This window comes from Oncorhynchus clarkii, unplaced genomic scaffold (assembly GCF_045791955.1).
Source record: "Oncorhynchus clarkii lewisi isolate Uvic-CL-2024 unplaced genomic scaffold, UVic_Ocla_1.0 unplaced_contig_12675_pilon_pilon, whole genome shotgun sequence".
In the NCBI taxonomy this organism is placed as follows: domain Eukaryota; kingdom Metazoa; phylum Chordata; class Actinopteri; order Salmoniformes; family Salmonidae; genus Oncorhynchus; species Oncorhynchus clarkii.
This window is the reverse complement of record NW_027260931.1, coordinates 32,501-50,000: the sequence shown is the minus strand read 5'-3', so window position 1 is coordinate 50,000 and position 17,500 is coordinate 32,501. Positions and strand designations below refer to the sequence as shown.

At 43.1% G+C, this 17,500-nt stretch overlaps 1 protein-coding gene across 1 annotated transcript in view; it reads right to left on the bottom strand.

The window, feature by feature from the left end:
* LOC139402266 (ephrin type-A receptor 6-like) overlaps positions 1-17,500 on the bottom strand; it is a gene marked incomplete at its 5' end in the record, with an annotated part of 50,690 nt that overhangs the window by 14,907 nt on the left and 18,283 nt on the right. The window contains 3 exons of the mRNA XM_071146364.1: positions 4,521-4,714; positions 12,486-12,594; positions 14,150-14,312. Coding sequence (XP_071002465.1) covers positions 4,521-4,714; positions 12,486-12,594; positions 14,150-14,312 — 466 coding nt within the window. The remainder of the gene's footprint in view (positions 1-4,520; positions 4,715-12,485; positions 12,595-14,149; positions 14,313-17,500) is intronic.

Below are 17,500 nucleotides of genomic sequence, written 5' to 3'. Positions count from 1 at the left end.
TGCTGGGGGAAACCCTCAATAACATTCTACTGCTGGGGGAAACCCTCAATAACATTCTACTGCTGGGGGAAACCCTCAATAACATTCTACTGCTGAGGGAAACCCTCAATAACATTCTACTGCTGGGGGAAACCCTCAATAACATTCTACTGCTGGGGGAAACCCTCAATAACATTCTACTGCTGGGGGAAACCCTCAATAACATTCTACTGCTGGGGGAAACCCTCAATAACATTCTACTGCTGGGGGAAACCCTCACTAACATTCTACTGCTGGGGGAAACCCTCAATAACATTCTACTGCTGAGGGAGACCCTCAATAACATTCTACTGCTGGGGGAAACCCTCACTAACATTCTACTGCTGGGGGAAACCCTCACTAACATTCTACTGCTGGGGGAAACCCTCAATAACATTCTACTGCTGAGGGAGACCCTCAATAACATTCTACTGCTGGGGGAAACCCTCACTGCTGGGGGAAACCCTCAATAACATCCTACTGCTGGGGGAAACCCTCAATAACATTCTACTGCTGGGGGAGACCCTCAATAACATTCTACTGCTGGGGGAGACCCTCAATAACATTCTACTGCTGGGGGAAACCCTCAATAACATTCTACTGCTGGGGGAGACCCTCAATAACATTCTACTGCTGGGGGAAACCCTCAATAACATTCTACTGCTGGGGGAGACCCTCAATAACATTCTACTGCTGGGGGAAACCCTCAATAACATTCTACTGCTGGGGGAGACCCTCAATAACATTCTACTGCTGGGAGAGACCCTCAATAACATTCTACTGCTGGGGGAAACCCTCAATAGCATTCTACTGCTGGGGGAAACCCTCACTAACATTCTACTGCTGGAGGAAACCCTCAATAACATTCTACTGCTGGGGGAAATCCTCAATAACATTCTACTGCTGGGGAAAACCCCCACTAACATTCTACTGCTGGGGGAAACCCTCAATAACATTCTACTGCTGGGGGAAACCCTCAATAACATTCTACTGCTGGGGGAAACCCTCAATAACATTCTACTGCTGGGGGAAACCCTCAATAACATTCTACTGCTGGGGAAACCCTCAATAACATTCTACTGCTGGGGGAGACCCTCAATAACATTCTACTGCTGGGGATAACCCTCAATAACATTCTACTGGGGGAAACCCTCAATAACATTCTACTGCTGGGGGAAACCCTCAATAACATTCTACTGCTGAGGAAACCCTCAATAACATTCTACTGCTGGGGAAAACCCTCACTAACATTCTACTGCTGGGGGAGACCCTCAATAACATTCTACTGCTGGGGATAACCCTCAATAACATTCTACTGGGGGAAACCCTCACTAACATTCTACTGCTGGAGGAAACCCTCAATAACATTCTACTGCTGGGGGAAATCCTCAATAACATTCTACTGCTGGGGAAAACCCTCACTAACATTCTACTGCTGGGGGAAACCCTCAATAACATTCTACTGCTGGGGGAAACCCTCAATAACATTCTACTGCTGGGGGAAACCCTCAATAACATTCTACTGCTGGGGGAAACCCTCAATAACATTCTACTGCTGGGGAAACCCTCAATAACATTCTACTGCTGGGGGAGACCCTCAATAACATTCTACTGCTGGGGATAACCCTCAATAACATTCTACTGGGGGAAACCCTCAATAACATTCTACTGCTGGGGGAAACCCTCAATAACATTCTACTGCTGAGGAAACCCTCAATAACATTCTACTGCTGGGGGAGACCCTCAATAACATTCTACTGCTGGGGGAGACCCTCAATAACATTCTACTGCTGGGGGAAACCCTCAATAACATTCTACTGCTGGGGGAGACCCTCAATAACATTCTACTGCTGGGGGAAACCCTCAATAACATTCTACTGCTGGGGGAAACCCTCAATAACATTCTACTGCTGGTGGAAACCCTCAATAACATTCTACTGCTGGAGGAAACCCTCACTGCTGGGGGAAACCCTCAATAACATTCTACTGCAGAAGGAAACCCTCAATAACATTCTACTGCTGGGGGAAACCCTCACTAACATTCTACTGCTGGTGGAAACCCTCAATAACATTATACTGCAGGGGGAAACCCTCACTAACATTCTACTGCTGGGGGAAACCCTCACTAACATTCTACTGCTGGGGGAAACCCTCAAAAACATTCTACTGCTGGGGGAAACCCTCAATAACATTCTACTGCTGGGGGAAACCCTCACTAACATTCTACTGCTGGTGGAAACCCTCAATAACATTCTACTGCTGGAGGAAACCCTCACTGCTGGGGGAAACCCTCAATAACATTCTACTGCAGAAGGAAACCCTCAATAACATTCTACTGCTGGGGGAAACCCTCACTAACATTCTACTGCTGGTGGAAACCCTCAATAACATTATACTGCTGGGGGAAACCCTCACTAACATTCTACTGCTGGGGGAAACCCTCACTAACATTCTACTGCTGGGGGAAACCCTCAAAAACATTCTACTGCTGGGGGAAACCCTCAATAACATTCTACTGCTGGGGGAAACCCTCAATAACATTCTACTGCTGGGGGAAACCCTCAATAACATTCTACTGCTGGGGGAAACCCTCAATAACATTCTACTGCTGGGGGAGACCCTCAATAACATTCTACTGCTGGGGATAACCCTCAATAACATTCTACTGGGGGAAACCCTCAATAACATTCTACTGCTGGGGGAAACCCTCAATAACATTCTACTGCTGAGGAAACCCTCAATAACATTCTACTGCTGGGGGAGACCCTCAATAACATTCTACTGCTGGGGGAGACCCTCAATAACATTCTACTGCTGGGGGAAACCCTCAATAACATTCTACTGCTGGGGGAGACCCTCAATAACATTCTACTGCTGGGGGAAACCCTCAATAACATTCTACTGCTGGGGGAAACCCTCAATAACATTCTACTGCTGGTGGAAACCCTCAATAACATTCTACTGCTGGAGGAAACCCTCACTGCTGGGGGAAACCCTCAATAACATTCTACTGCAGAAGGAAACCCTCAATAACATTCTACTGCTGGGGGAAACCCTCACTAACATTCTACTGCTGGTGGAAACCCTCAATAACATTATACTGCTGGGGGAAACCCTCACTAACATTCTACTGCTGGGGGAAACCCTCACTAACATTCTACTGCTGGGGGAAACCCTCAAAAACATTCTACTGCTGGGGGAAACCCTCAATAACATTCTACTGCTGGGGGAAACCCTCAATAACATTCTACTGCTGGGGGAAACCCTCAATAACATTCTACTGCTGGGGGAAACCCTCAATAACATTCTACTGCTGGGGGAGACCCTCAATAACATTCTACTGCTGGGGATAACCCTCAATAACATTCTACTGGGGGAAACCCTCAATAACATTCTACTGCTGGGGGAAACCCTCAATAACATTCTACTGCTGAGGAAACCCTCAATAACATTCTACTGCTGGGGGAGACCCTCAATAACATTCTACTGCTGGGGGAGACCCTCAATAACATTCTACTGCTGGGGGAGACCCTCAATAACATTCTACTGCTGGGGGAAACCCTCAATAACATTCTACTGCTGGGGGAGACCCTCAATAACATTCTACTGCTGGGGGAAACCCTCAATAACATTCTACTGCTGGGGGAAACCCTCACTACTGCGAACAGTGAGTTAACTGGTCTAGGAACAGTGGGTTAACTGGTCTAGTGGGTTAACTGGTCTAGGAACAGTGGGTTAACTGGTCTAGGAACAGTGGGTTAACTGGTCTAGTGGGTTAACTGGTCTAGGAACAGTTGGTTAACTGGCCTAGGAACAGTGGGTTAACTGGTCTAGGAACAGTGGGTTAACTGGTCTAGGAACAGTGAGTTAACTGGTCTAGGAACAGTGGGTTAACTGGTCTAGGAACAGTGGGTTAACTGGTCTAGGAACAGTTGGTTAACTGGCCTAGGAACAGTGGGTTAACTGGTCTAGGAACAGTGGATTAACTGGTCTAGGAACAGTGGGTTAACTGGTCTAGGAACAGTTGGTTAACTGGCCTAGGAACAGTGGGTTAACTGGTCTAGGAACAGTTGGTTAACTGGCCTAGGAACAGTGGGTTAACTGGCCTAGGAACAGTGGGTTAACTGGTCTAGGAACAGTGGTCTACACTGGTCTAGAAACGGTGGGTTAACTGCCTTGTTCAGGCGCAGAATGACAGAATTGAACCTTGTCGGCTCGGGGATTCGATCTTGCAACCTTTCGGTTACTGGCTCAACACTCTAACCACTAGGCTACCTGCCTCCCCTACACTCTAACCACTAGGGTACCTGCTGTCCACTGTCTATACACACCATCTAATATAACTACAGTCTATACAAATCATCCTATACAACTACTGTCTATACACACCATCCTATATAACTACTGTGTGCATGTCTGCTTGCATTTGTGTGTGTGTGTGTGTGTGTGTGTGTGTCTCTCTGTGTGTGTGTGTGTGTGTGTGTGTGTGTGTGTCTCGGTACCTGCTCCTATCACCCTCTCGATGCGTATTCTAGAAGGATCTATCTCCTTGGTGAACTCGTGGACAGCCTGCGTTGGGTCTTCATATGTGTCAGGATCCACATACGTCTTGATACCAGGGAAAGGAAGCACGTTCTGAAAGTGAGCCCTCCTCTTATCGTCTGACTGCATCTTAGCCTTGATGAACACCTGACACCTGGACCAGGAGAGAGACACACAGCGGACGATGTCAGGTTCCTGTCTGGCTACATTACAGACAGGTAGAGGTTCCTGTCTGACTACATTACAGACAGGTAGAGGTTCCTGTCTGGCTACATTACAGACAGCTAGAGGTTCCTGTCTGGCTACATTACAGACACACGTCAGGTAGAGGTTCCTGTCTGGCTACATTACAGACAGGAAGAGTGTCCTGTCTGGCTACATTACAGAAACGTGTCAGGTAGAGGTTCCTGTCTGGCTACATTACAGACAGGTAGAGGTTCCTGTCTGGCTACATTACAGACAGATAGAGGTTCCTGTCTGGCTACATTACAGACAGGTAGAGGTTCCTGTCTGGCTACATTACAGACACATGTCAGGTAGAGGTTCCTGTCTGGCTACATTACAGAAACGTGTCAGGTAGAGGTTCCTGTCTGGCTACACATCAGGTAGAGGTTCCTGTCTGGCTACACGTCAGATAAAGGTTCCTGTCTGGCTACATTACAGACACATGTCAGGTAGAGGTTCCTGTCTGGCTACATTACAGACACATGTCAGGTAGAGGTTCCTGTCTGGCTACATTACAGACACATGTCAGGTAGAGGTTCCTGTCTGGATACATTACAGACACATGTCAGGTAGAGGTTCCTGTCTGGCTACATTATAGACACATGTCAGGTAGAGGTTCCTGTCTGGCTACACATCAGGTAGAGGTTCCTGTCTAGCTACACGTCAGGTAAAGGTTCCTGTCTGGCTACATTACAGACACATGTCAGGTAGAGGTTCCTGTCTGGCTACATTACAGACACATGTCAGGTAGAGGTTCCTGTCTGGCTACATTACAGACACATGTCAGGTAGAGGTTCCTGTCTGGCTACATTACAGACACATGTCAGGTAGAGGTTCCTGTCTGGCTACATTATAGACACATGTCAGGTAGAGGTTCCTGTCTGGCTACACATCAGGTAGAGGTTCCTGTCTGGCTACACGTCAGGTAAAGGTTCCTGTCTGGCTACATTACAGACACATGTCAGGTAGAGGTTCCTGTCTGGCTACATTACAGACACATGTCAGATATAGGTTCCTGTCTGACTATATTACAGACAGGTAGAGGTTCCTGTCTGGCTACATTACAGACAGGTAGAGTGTCCTGTCTGGCTACATTACAGACAGGTAGAGGTTCCTGTCTGGCTACATTACAGACAGGTAGAGGTTCCTGTCTGGCTACATTACAGACACATGTCAGGTAGAGGTTCCTGTCTGGCTACAGTACAGACACACATCAGTTTGAGGTTCCTGTCTGGCTACATTACAGACACGTGTCAGATCTCACAACACCTGGATAGATTAACTGCTCTGATGCCTGACTGCACAGTTGATGATGTGGCATGCAACCATTGGTTGATGCAATGCAATGACTGAACATCTCGTCGGGCAGGAAGTGGACCAGGATGCAGGGAGTACAGTGGAGTTGTCCACCACAACATATGGGCTGAAACCAAAAGTAGTGCACTATTGGTGTTCATTTGGGACTCATCCTCTGTCGTAGCCCAGTCCCAATCTGAGCCTCCCGTCAGTGTCCCATTCGGGACTCATCCTCTGTCGTAGCCCAGTCCCAATCTGAGCCTCCCGTCAGCGTCCCATTTGGGACTCATCCTCTGTCGTAGCCCAGTCCCAATCTGAGCCTCCCGTCAGCGTCCCATTTGGGACTCATCCTCTGTCGTAGCCCAGTCCCAATCTGAGCCTCCCGTCAGTGTCCCATTTGGGACTCATCCTCTGTCGTAGCCCAGTCCCAATCTGAGCCTCCTGTCAGAGTTCATACACTCTAGCTACAGACAGACAGGGGAGTAACCAATGAGAGGACACAACCAGACAGCCAGCAGCCAGCAGCTGGATTGCATGCAGGGTAATTAGGCATAAAAGTGTCCCAGCCAATGGGAAAATGAGAAGGACAGTTTGGCGGATGTGGGGGGGTCCATTAAAACCTGCCTGGTTGAACCGATTTGAACTGAATCACACTCAGGAATAATGAGAGAGGAGGGGGAGGGAGAGAGAGAGAGAGAGAGAGAGGGGAGAGGAGTGGTGGGGGAGAGAGGGGAGGAGCGGGAAGAGAGGAGAGGAGAGGAGAGAGAGGGGGAGGAAGTGGGAGAGGGAGGGAAAGGGAGAGAAAGAGGAATGTTGAAGAGAGAGGGGAGAGAAGAGAGATGGCGAGGGAGAGGGAGAGAGTGAGTCCTGGGGCTCTGTTCACATACACAAACACACCCTACAGAGCCCCAGGACAGCAACACAATCAGACACCAACCAAATCACGAGAAAACAAAAAGATAATTAGTAGACAAATTGGAAAGAATTAACAAAAAAAACTGAGCAAACTAGAATGATATTTGGCCCTAAACAGAGATTGGCAGAATACCTGACCACTGTGACCGACCCAAACTTAAGGAAAGCTTTGACTATGTACAGACTTAGTGAGCATAGCCTTGCTATTGAGAAAGGCCGCCGTAGGCAGACATGGCTCTCAAGAGAAGACAGGCTATGTGCACACTGCCCACAAAATGAGGTGGAAACTGAGCTGCACTCCCTAACCTCCTGCCCAATGTATGACCATATTAGAGACACCATATTTCCCTCAGATTACACAGATCCACAAAGAATTTGAAAACAAATCCAATTTTGATAAACTCCCATATCTACTGGGTGAAATTCCACAGTGTGACATCACAGCAGCAAGATTTGTGACCTGTTGCCACGAGAAAAGGTGCAACCAGTGAAGAACAAACACCATTGTAAATACAACCCATATTTATGTTGATTTATTTCCCCTTTTGTACATTAACTATTTGCACATCATTACAACACTGTATATAGACATAATATGACATTTGAAAAGTCTTTATTCTTGTGGAACTTCTGTGAGTGTAATGTTTACTGTTCATTTTTTATTGTTTATTTCAATTTTGTATATAATCTATTGCACTTTATTTGGAAATGTTAATAACATATGTTTCCCATGCCAATAAATCTTCTTATGGCCTCTTGGGTAGAGGGCAGTATTTCGACGTCTGGATGAGAAGCGTGCCCAAAGTAAACTGCATGTTACTCAGGCCCAGAAGCTAGGATATGCATATAATTGGTAGATTTGGATAGAAAACACTCTAAAGTTTCCAAAACTGTTAAAATAATATAATAAAATAATAACACCTGAGGAAAATCCATCCAGGAAGTGGGATTTCTTTGATGTGGGGAATTTTCAATTGAATGCCTGTACCGTGTCTAATGGGTTAGGACCCAGATTGCAGTTCCTAGGGCTTCCACTAGAGGTCAACAGTCTTTAGACATGGTTTAAGGCTCGTTTTCTGAAAAAATGAAGAAGAATGAGACCCTTTTTGTCAGTGGACTGAGGACGAATGCAGAGCTGGTTTGCGGGCGTGGCCCTTTGTTGTTTCCATTCTATTGAATACGCTGTTGTCCGGTTGAAATATTATCGATTATCTAGATAATTGACAACGTGAGGATTAACTATAAACATCGTTTGACATGTTTCGACGAACTTTACCGCTACTATTATTATAACTTTACCGGTACTATTATTATAACTTTACCGCTACTATTATTATAACTTTACCGGTACTATTATTATAACTTTACCGCTACTATTATTATAACTTTACCGGTACTATTATTATAACTTTACCGGTACTATTATTATAACTTTACCGGTACCATTATTATAACTTTACCGGTTCTATTATTATAACTTTACCGGTACTATTATTATAACTTTACCGGTTCTATTATTATAACTTTACCGGTTCTATTATTATAACTTTACCGGTTCTATTATTATAACTTTAACGGTAGTATTATTATAACTTTACCGGTTCTATTATTATAACTTTACCGGTACTATTATTATAACTTTACCGGTTCTATTATTATAACTTTACCGGTTCTATTATTATAACTTTACCGGTTCTATTATTATAACTTTACCGGTTCTATTATTATAACTTTACCGGTTCTATTATTATAACTTTACCGGTTCTATTATTATAACTTTACCGGTTCTATTATTATAACTTTACCGGTACTATTATTATAACTTTACCGGTACTATTATTATAACTTTACCGGTACTATTATTATAACTTTACCGGTACTATTATTATAACTTTAACGGTAGTATTATTATAACTTTACCGGTTCTATTATTATAACTTTACCGGTTCTATTATTATAACTTTACCGGTTCTATTATTATAACTTTACCGGTTCTATTATTATAACTTTACCGGTTCTATTATTATAACTTTACCGGTTCTATTATTATAACTTACCGGTTCTATTATTATAACTTTACCGGTACTATTATTATAACTTTACCGGTTCTATTATTATAACCGGTACTATTATTGTAACTTTACCGGTTCTATTATTATAACTTTACCGGTTCTATTATTATAACTTTACCGGTTCTATTATTATAACTTTACCGGTACTATTATTATAACCGGTTCTATTATTATAACTTTACCGGTACTATTATTATAACTTTACCGGTACTATTATTATAACCGGTTCTATTATTATAACTTTACCGGTACTATTATTATAACTTTACCGGTACTATTATTATAACCGGTTCTATTATTATAACTTTACCGGTACTATTATTATAACTCTACCGGTACTATTATTATAACTTTACCGCTACTATTATTATAACTTTACCGGTACTATTATTATAACCGGTTCTATTATTATAACTCTACCGGTACTATTATTATAACTCTACCGGTACTATTATTATAACTTTACCGGTTCTATTATTATAACTTTACCGGTTCTATTATTATAACTTTACCGGTTCTATTATTATAACTTTACCGGTTCTATTATTATAACTTTACCGGTTCTATTATTATAACTTTACCGGTACTATTATTATAACTTTACCGGTTCTATTATTATAACTTTACCGGTTCTATTATTATAACTTTACCGGTACTATTATTATAACTTTACCGGTTCTATTATTATAACTTTACCGGTACTATTATTATAACTTTACCGGTTCTATTATTATAACTTTACCGGTTCTATTATTATAACTTTACCGGTACTATTATTATAACTTTACCGGTACTATTATTATAACTTTACCGGTTCTATTATTATAACTTTACCAGGTTCTATTATTATAACTTTACCGGTTCTATTATTATAACTTTACCGGTTCTATTATTATATCTTTACCGGTTCTATTATTATAACTTTACCGGTACTATTATTATAACTTTACCGGTTCTATTATTATAACTTTACCGGTTCTATTATTATAACTTTACCGCTACTATTATTATAACTTTACCGGTTCTATTATTATAACTTTACCGGTTCTATTATTATAACTTTACCGATTCTATTATTATAACTTTACCGGTACTATTATTATAACCGGTTCTATTATTATAACTTTACCGGTACTATTATTATAACTTTACCGGTACTATTATTATAACCGGTTCTATTATTATAACTTTACCGGTACTATTATTATAACTTTACCTGTACTATTATTATAACCGGTTCTATTATTATAACTTTACCGGTACTATTATTATAACTCTACCGGTACTATTTTTATAACTTTACCGCTACTATTATTATAACTTTACCGGTACTATTATTATAACCGGTTCTATTATTATAACTCTACCGGTACTATTATTATAACTCTACCGGTACTATTATTATAACTTTACCGGTTCTATTATTATAACTTTACCGGTTCTATTATTATAACTTTACCGGTTCTATTATTATAACTTTACCGGTTCTATTATTATAACTTTACCGGTTCTATTATTATAACTTTACCGGTACTATTATTATAACTTTACCGGTTCTATTATTATAACTTTACCGGTTCTATTATTATAACTTTACCGGTACTATTATTATAACTTTACCGGTTCTATTATTATAACTTTACCGGTTCTATTATTATAACTTTACCGGTACTATTATTATAACTTTACCGGTACTATTATTATAACTTTACCGGTTCTATTATTATAACTTTACCAGGTTCTATTATTATAACTTTACCGGTTCTATTATTATAACTTTACCGGTTCTATTATTATATCTTTACCGGTTCTATTATTATAACTTTACCGGTATTATTATTATAACTTTACCGGTTCTATTATTATAACTTTACCGGTTCTATTATTATAACTTTACCGGTTCTATTATTATAACTTTACCGGTACTATTATTATAACTTTACCGGTTCTATTATTATAACTTTACCGGTTCTATTATTATAACTTTACCGGTACTATTATTATAACTTTACCGGTTCTATTATTATAACTTTACCGGTTCCATTATTATAACCGGTTCTATTATTATAACTTTACCGGTACTATTATTATAACTTTACCGGTACTATTATTATAACCGGTTCTATTATTATAACTTTACCGGTACTATTATTATAACTTTACCGGTACTATTATTATAACCGGTTCTATTATTATAACTTTACCGGTACTATTATTATAACTTTACCGGTACTATTATTATAACCGGTTCTATTATTATAACTTTACCGGTGCTATTATTATAACTCTACCGGTACTATTATTATAACTTTACCGCTACTATTATTATAACTTTACCGGTACTATTATTATAACTTTACCGGTACTATTATTATAACTTTACCGGTTCTATTATTATAACCGGTACTATTATTATAACTTTACCGGTACTATTATTATAACCGGTTCTATTATTATAACTTTACCGGTACTATTATTATAACTTTACCGGTACTATTATTATAACCGGTTCTATTATTATAACTCTACCGGTACTATTATTATAACTTTACCGGTACTATTATTATAACTTTACCGCTACTATTATTATAACTTTACCGGTACTATTATTATAACTTTACCGCTACTATTATTATAATTTTACCGGTTCTATTATTATAACTTTACCGGTTCTATTATTATAACCGGTACTATTATTATAACTTTACCGGTACTATTATTATAACTTTACCGGTTCTATTATTATAACTTTACCGGTACTATTATTATAACTTTACCGGTACTATTATTATAACTTTACCGGTACTATTATTATAACTTTACCGGTTCTATTATTATAACTTTACCGGTTCTATTATTATAACTTTACCGGTTCTATTATTATAACTTTACCGGTTCTATTATTATAACTTTACCGGTTCTATTATTATAACTTTACCGGTTCTATTATTATAACTTTACCGGTACTATTATTATAACTTTACCGGTTCTATTATTATAACTTTACCGGTTCTATTATTATAACCGGTTCTATTATTATAACTTTACCGGTACTATTATTATAACGTTTTTGTCGAGGTCGCTAGCAGAACGTCTGCACCAGAAAGGTTACAGCCCCTTGAATTGAATTGAATTGAGAGAGAGGGGGACATTAAGTATTACTTCAGAAGTATGTTGTCAAGGCAACCTAAGGGTACATTGAATTGAGAGAGAGAGAGGGGCATAAGTATTACTTCAGAAGTATGTTGTCAAGGCAACCTAAGGGCACATTGAATTGAGAGGGAGGGGGGCATAAGTATTACTTCAGAAGTATGTTGTCAAGGCAACCTAAGGGCACACTGAATTGAGAGAGAGGGGGGCATAAGTATTACTTCAGAAGTATGTTGTGTACTACTAAGGAGTGGGGATGTCCCTTACCGTCCGGTGATGAGGAAGAAGAGGGTGAGGATGATGAGCAGGGAGAACCCACCCACGGCTGCCGTGACAACCACGAGCACCTGCCCCTGGTCAGCTGCCATGCCTGAGTCTGTTACGGGCCAGAGCAGAGAGAGACAAGCACACAACTTAGTACTACACACACTGAGATACACTGAGACAAGCATACAACTTAGAACTACACACACTGAGATACACACACACTGAGACAAGCACACAACTTAGTACTGCACACACTGAGATACACACACACTGAGATACACACACACTGAGACACACACACTGAGAGACACACACTGAGATACACACACACTGAGACAAGCATACAACTTAGTACTGCACACACTGAGATACACACACACTGAGATACACACACACTGAGATACACACACACTGAGATACACACACACTGAGACACACACACACTGAGACACACACACACTGAGACACACACACTGAGAGACACACACTGAGATACACACACACTGAGACAAGCATACAACTTAGTACTGCACACACTGAGACAAGCACACACTGAGACACACACACACTGAGACACACTGAGACAAGCACACAACTTAGTACTGCACACACTGAGATACAAACACTGAGATACACACACACTGAGACACACTGAGACACACTGAGACAAGCACACAACTTAGTACTACACACACTGAGATACACACACACTGAGATTCACACACACTGAGATACACACACACTGAGATACACACACACTGAGATACACACACTGAGACACACTGAGACAAGCACACAACTTAGTACTACACACACTGAGATACACACACACACTGAGATACACACACTGAGACACACTGAGACAAGCACACAACTTAGTACTACACACACCGAGATACACACACACTGAGATACACACACACTGAGACACACACTGAGACACACACACTGAGACACACACATACTGAGATACACACTGAGACACACACACTGAGACACACACATACTGAGATACACACACTGAGATACACACACACTGAGATACACACACACTGAGACACACACACACTGAGACACACACACACTGAGACACACACACACTGAGACACACACATTCTGAGATACACACACTGAGATACACTGACACAAGCACACACTGAGACACACACACACTGAGACACACACACACTGAGACACACACACAATGAGATGCACACACTGAGACAAGCACACAACTTAGTACTACACACACTGAGACACACACACACACTGAGACAGACTGAGACAAGCACACACTGAGACACACACACACTGAGACACACACACACTGAGACACACACACACTGAGACACACACACTGAGACAAGCACACAACTTAGTACTACACACACTGAGATACACTGAGACAAGCACACACTGAGATACACACACTGAGATACACACACTGAGATACACACACTGAGATACACACACTGAGACAAGCACACACTGAGATACACACACTGAGATACACACACTGAGATACACACACTGAGACAAGCACACAACTTAGAACTACACACACTGAGATACACACACACACACTGAGTAACACACAAACACGTACACACTGAAACACACACACACACACACAGAAACACACACACACACGTGCGCGTCCTCACACTCGTCCCCGGTGGAGAAGTGAACCGTGTTGCTGTAAGCGCTGAAGCCTGCGGCGGTGCGAGCGCGCACGTGGAACACGTACACGGTGGAGGGCTTGAGACCGGTCACGACGACGCCCGGGGCCTTGGTACGGGTCGATGAGTAGCCCGACTGTTCCTGGTCCTGGTGAGGACACGCCCACAATGACTTCACTTACAACAGGGTGGGAGCAAAATAAGGCATGCAGTAGCCCCCCTCCAGGCCCCCCTCCAGGAGCGCTGGTTAGCAGAGACCTTTATATCCAGTAGCCCCCCCTAGAGGAGCGCTGGTTAACAGAGACCTTTATATCCAGTAGCCCCCCCTCCAGGAGCGCTGGTTAACAGAGACCTTTATATCCAGTAGCCCCCCCTAGAGGAGCGCTGGTTAACAGAGACCTTTATATCCAGTAGCCCCCCCTCCAGGAGCGCTGGTTAACAGAGACCTTTATATCCAGTAGCCCCCCCTCCAGGAGCGCTGGTTAACAGAGACCTTTATATCCAGTAGCCCCCCCTCCAGGAGTGCTGGTTAACAGAGACCTTTATATCCAGTAGCCCCCCCCTAGAGGAGCGCTGGTTAACAGAGACCTTTATATCCAGTAGCCCCCCCTCCAGGAGCGCTGGTTAACAGAGACCTTTATATCCAGTAGCCCCCCCTCCAGGAGTGCTGGTTAACAGAGACCTTTATATCCAGTAGCCCCCCCTCCAGGAGCGCTGGTTAACAGAGACCTTTATATCCAGTAGCCCCCCCTACAGGAGCGCTGGTTAACAGAGACCTTTATATCCAGTAGCCCCCCCTCCAGGAGCGCTGGTTAACAGAGACCTTTATATCCAGTAGCCCCCCCCCTAGAGGAGCGCTGGTTAACAGAGACCTTTATATCCAGTAGCCCCCCCTCCAGGAGCGCTGGTTAACAGAGACCTTTATATCCAGTAGCCCCCCCTAGAGTAGCGCTGGTTAACAGAGACCTTTATATCCAGTAGCCCCCCCCTCCAGGAGCGCTGGTTAACAGAGACCTTTATATCCAGTAGCCCCCCCTAGAGGAGCGCTGGTTAACAGAGACCTTTATATCCAGTAGCCCCCCCTCCAGGAGCGCTGGTTAACAGAGACCTTTATATCCAGTAGCCCCCCTCCAGGAGCGCTGGTTAACAGAGACCTTTATATCCAGTAGCCCCCCCTAGAGGAGTGCTGGTTAACAGAGACCTTTATATCCAGTAGCCCCCCCTAGAGGAGCGCTGGTTAACAGAGACCTTTATATCCAGTAGCCCCCCCTCCAGGAGCGCTGGTTAACAGAGACCTTTATATCCAGTAGCCCCCCCTCCAGGAGCGCTGGTTAAACAGAGACCTTTATATCCAGTAGCCCCCCCTCCAGGAGCGCTGGTTAACAGAGACCTTTATATCCAGTAGCCCCCCCCTAGAGGAGCGCTGGTTAACAGAGACCTTTATATCCAGTAGCCCCCCTCCAGGAGCGCTGGTTAACAGAGACCTTTATATCCAGTAGCCCCCCTAGAGGAGCGCTGGTTAACAGAGACCTTTATATCCAATGTGACTTATTTATTTAACTAGGTAAGTTGACTGAGAACACGTTCTCATTTACAGCAACGACCTGGGGAATAGTTACAGGGGAGAGGAGGAATGATTAGACAACGACCTGGGGAATAGTTACAGGGGAGAGGAGGAATGATTAGACAACGACCTGGGGAATAGTTACAGGGGAGAGGAGGAATGATTAGACAACGACCTGGGGAATAGTTACAGGGGAGAGGAGGAATGATTAGACAACGACCTGGGGAATAGTTACAGGGGAGAGGAGGAATGATTAGACAACGACCTGGGGAATAATTACAGGGGAGAGGAGGAATGATTAGACAACGACCTGGGGAATAGTTACAGGGGAGAGAAGGAATGATTAGACAACGACCTGGGGAATAGTTACAGGGGAGAGGAGGAATGATTAGACAACGACCTGGGGAATAGTTACAGGGGAGATGAGGAATGATTAGACAACGACCTGGGGAATAGTTACAGGGGAGAGGAGGAATGATTAGACAACGACCTGGGGAATAGTTACAGGGGAGATGAGGAATGATTAGACAACGACCTGGGGAATAGTTACAGGGGAGAGGAGGAATGATTAGACAACGACCTGGGGAATAGTTACAGGGGAGAGGAGGAATGATTAGACAACGACCTGGGGAATAGTTACAGGGGAGAGGAGGAATGATTAGACAACGACCTGGGGAATAGTTACAGGGGAGAGGAGGAATGATTAGACAACGACCTGGGGAATAGTTACAGGGGAGAGGAGGAATGATTAGACAACGACCTGGGGAATAGTTACAGGGGAGAGGAGGAATGATTAGACAACGACCTGGGGAATAGTTACAGGGGAGAGGAGGAATGATTAGACAACGACCTGGGGAATAGTTACAGGGGAGAGGAGGAATGATTAGACAACGACATGGGGAATAGTTACAGGGGAGAGGAGGAATGATTAGACAACGACCTGGGGAATAGTTACAGGGGAGAGGAGGAATGATTAGACAACGACCTGGGGAATAGTTACAGGGGAGAGGAGGAATGATTAGACAACGACCTGGGGAACAGTTACAGGGGAGAGGAGGAATGATTAGACAACGACCTGGGGAATAGTTACAGGGGAGAGGAGGAATGATTAGACAACGACCTGGGGAATAGTTACAGGGGAGAGGAGGAATGATTAGACAACGACCTGGGGAATAGTTACAGGGGAGAGGAGGAATGATTAGACAACGACCTGGGGAATAGTTACAGGGGAGAGGAGGAATGATTAGACAACGACCTGGGGAATAGTTACAGGGGAGAGGAGGAATGATTAGACAACGACCTGGGGAATAGTTACAGGGGAGAGGAGGAATGATTAGACAACGACCTGGGGAATAGTTACAGGGGAGAGGAGGAATGATTAGACAACACCCTGGGGAATAGTTAAAGGGGAGAGGAGGAATGATTAGACAACGACCTGGGGAATAGTTACAGGGGAGAGGAGGAATGATTAGACAACGACCTGGGGAATAGTTACAGGGGAGAGGAGGAATTATTAGACAACGACCTGGGGAATAGTTACAGGGGAGAGGAGGAATGATTAGACAACGACCTGGGGAATAGTTACAGGGGAGAGGAGGAATGATTAGACAACGACCTGGGGAATAGTTACAGGGGAGAGGAGGAATGATTAGACAACGACCTGGGGAACAGTTACAGGGGAGAGGAGGAATGATTAGACAACGACCTGGGGAATAGTTACAGGGGAGAGGAGGAATGATTAGACAACGACCTGGGGAATAGTTACAGGGGAG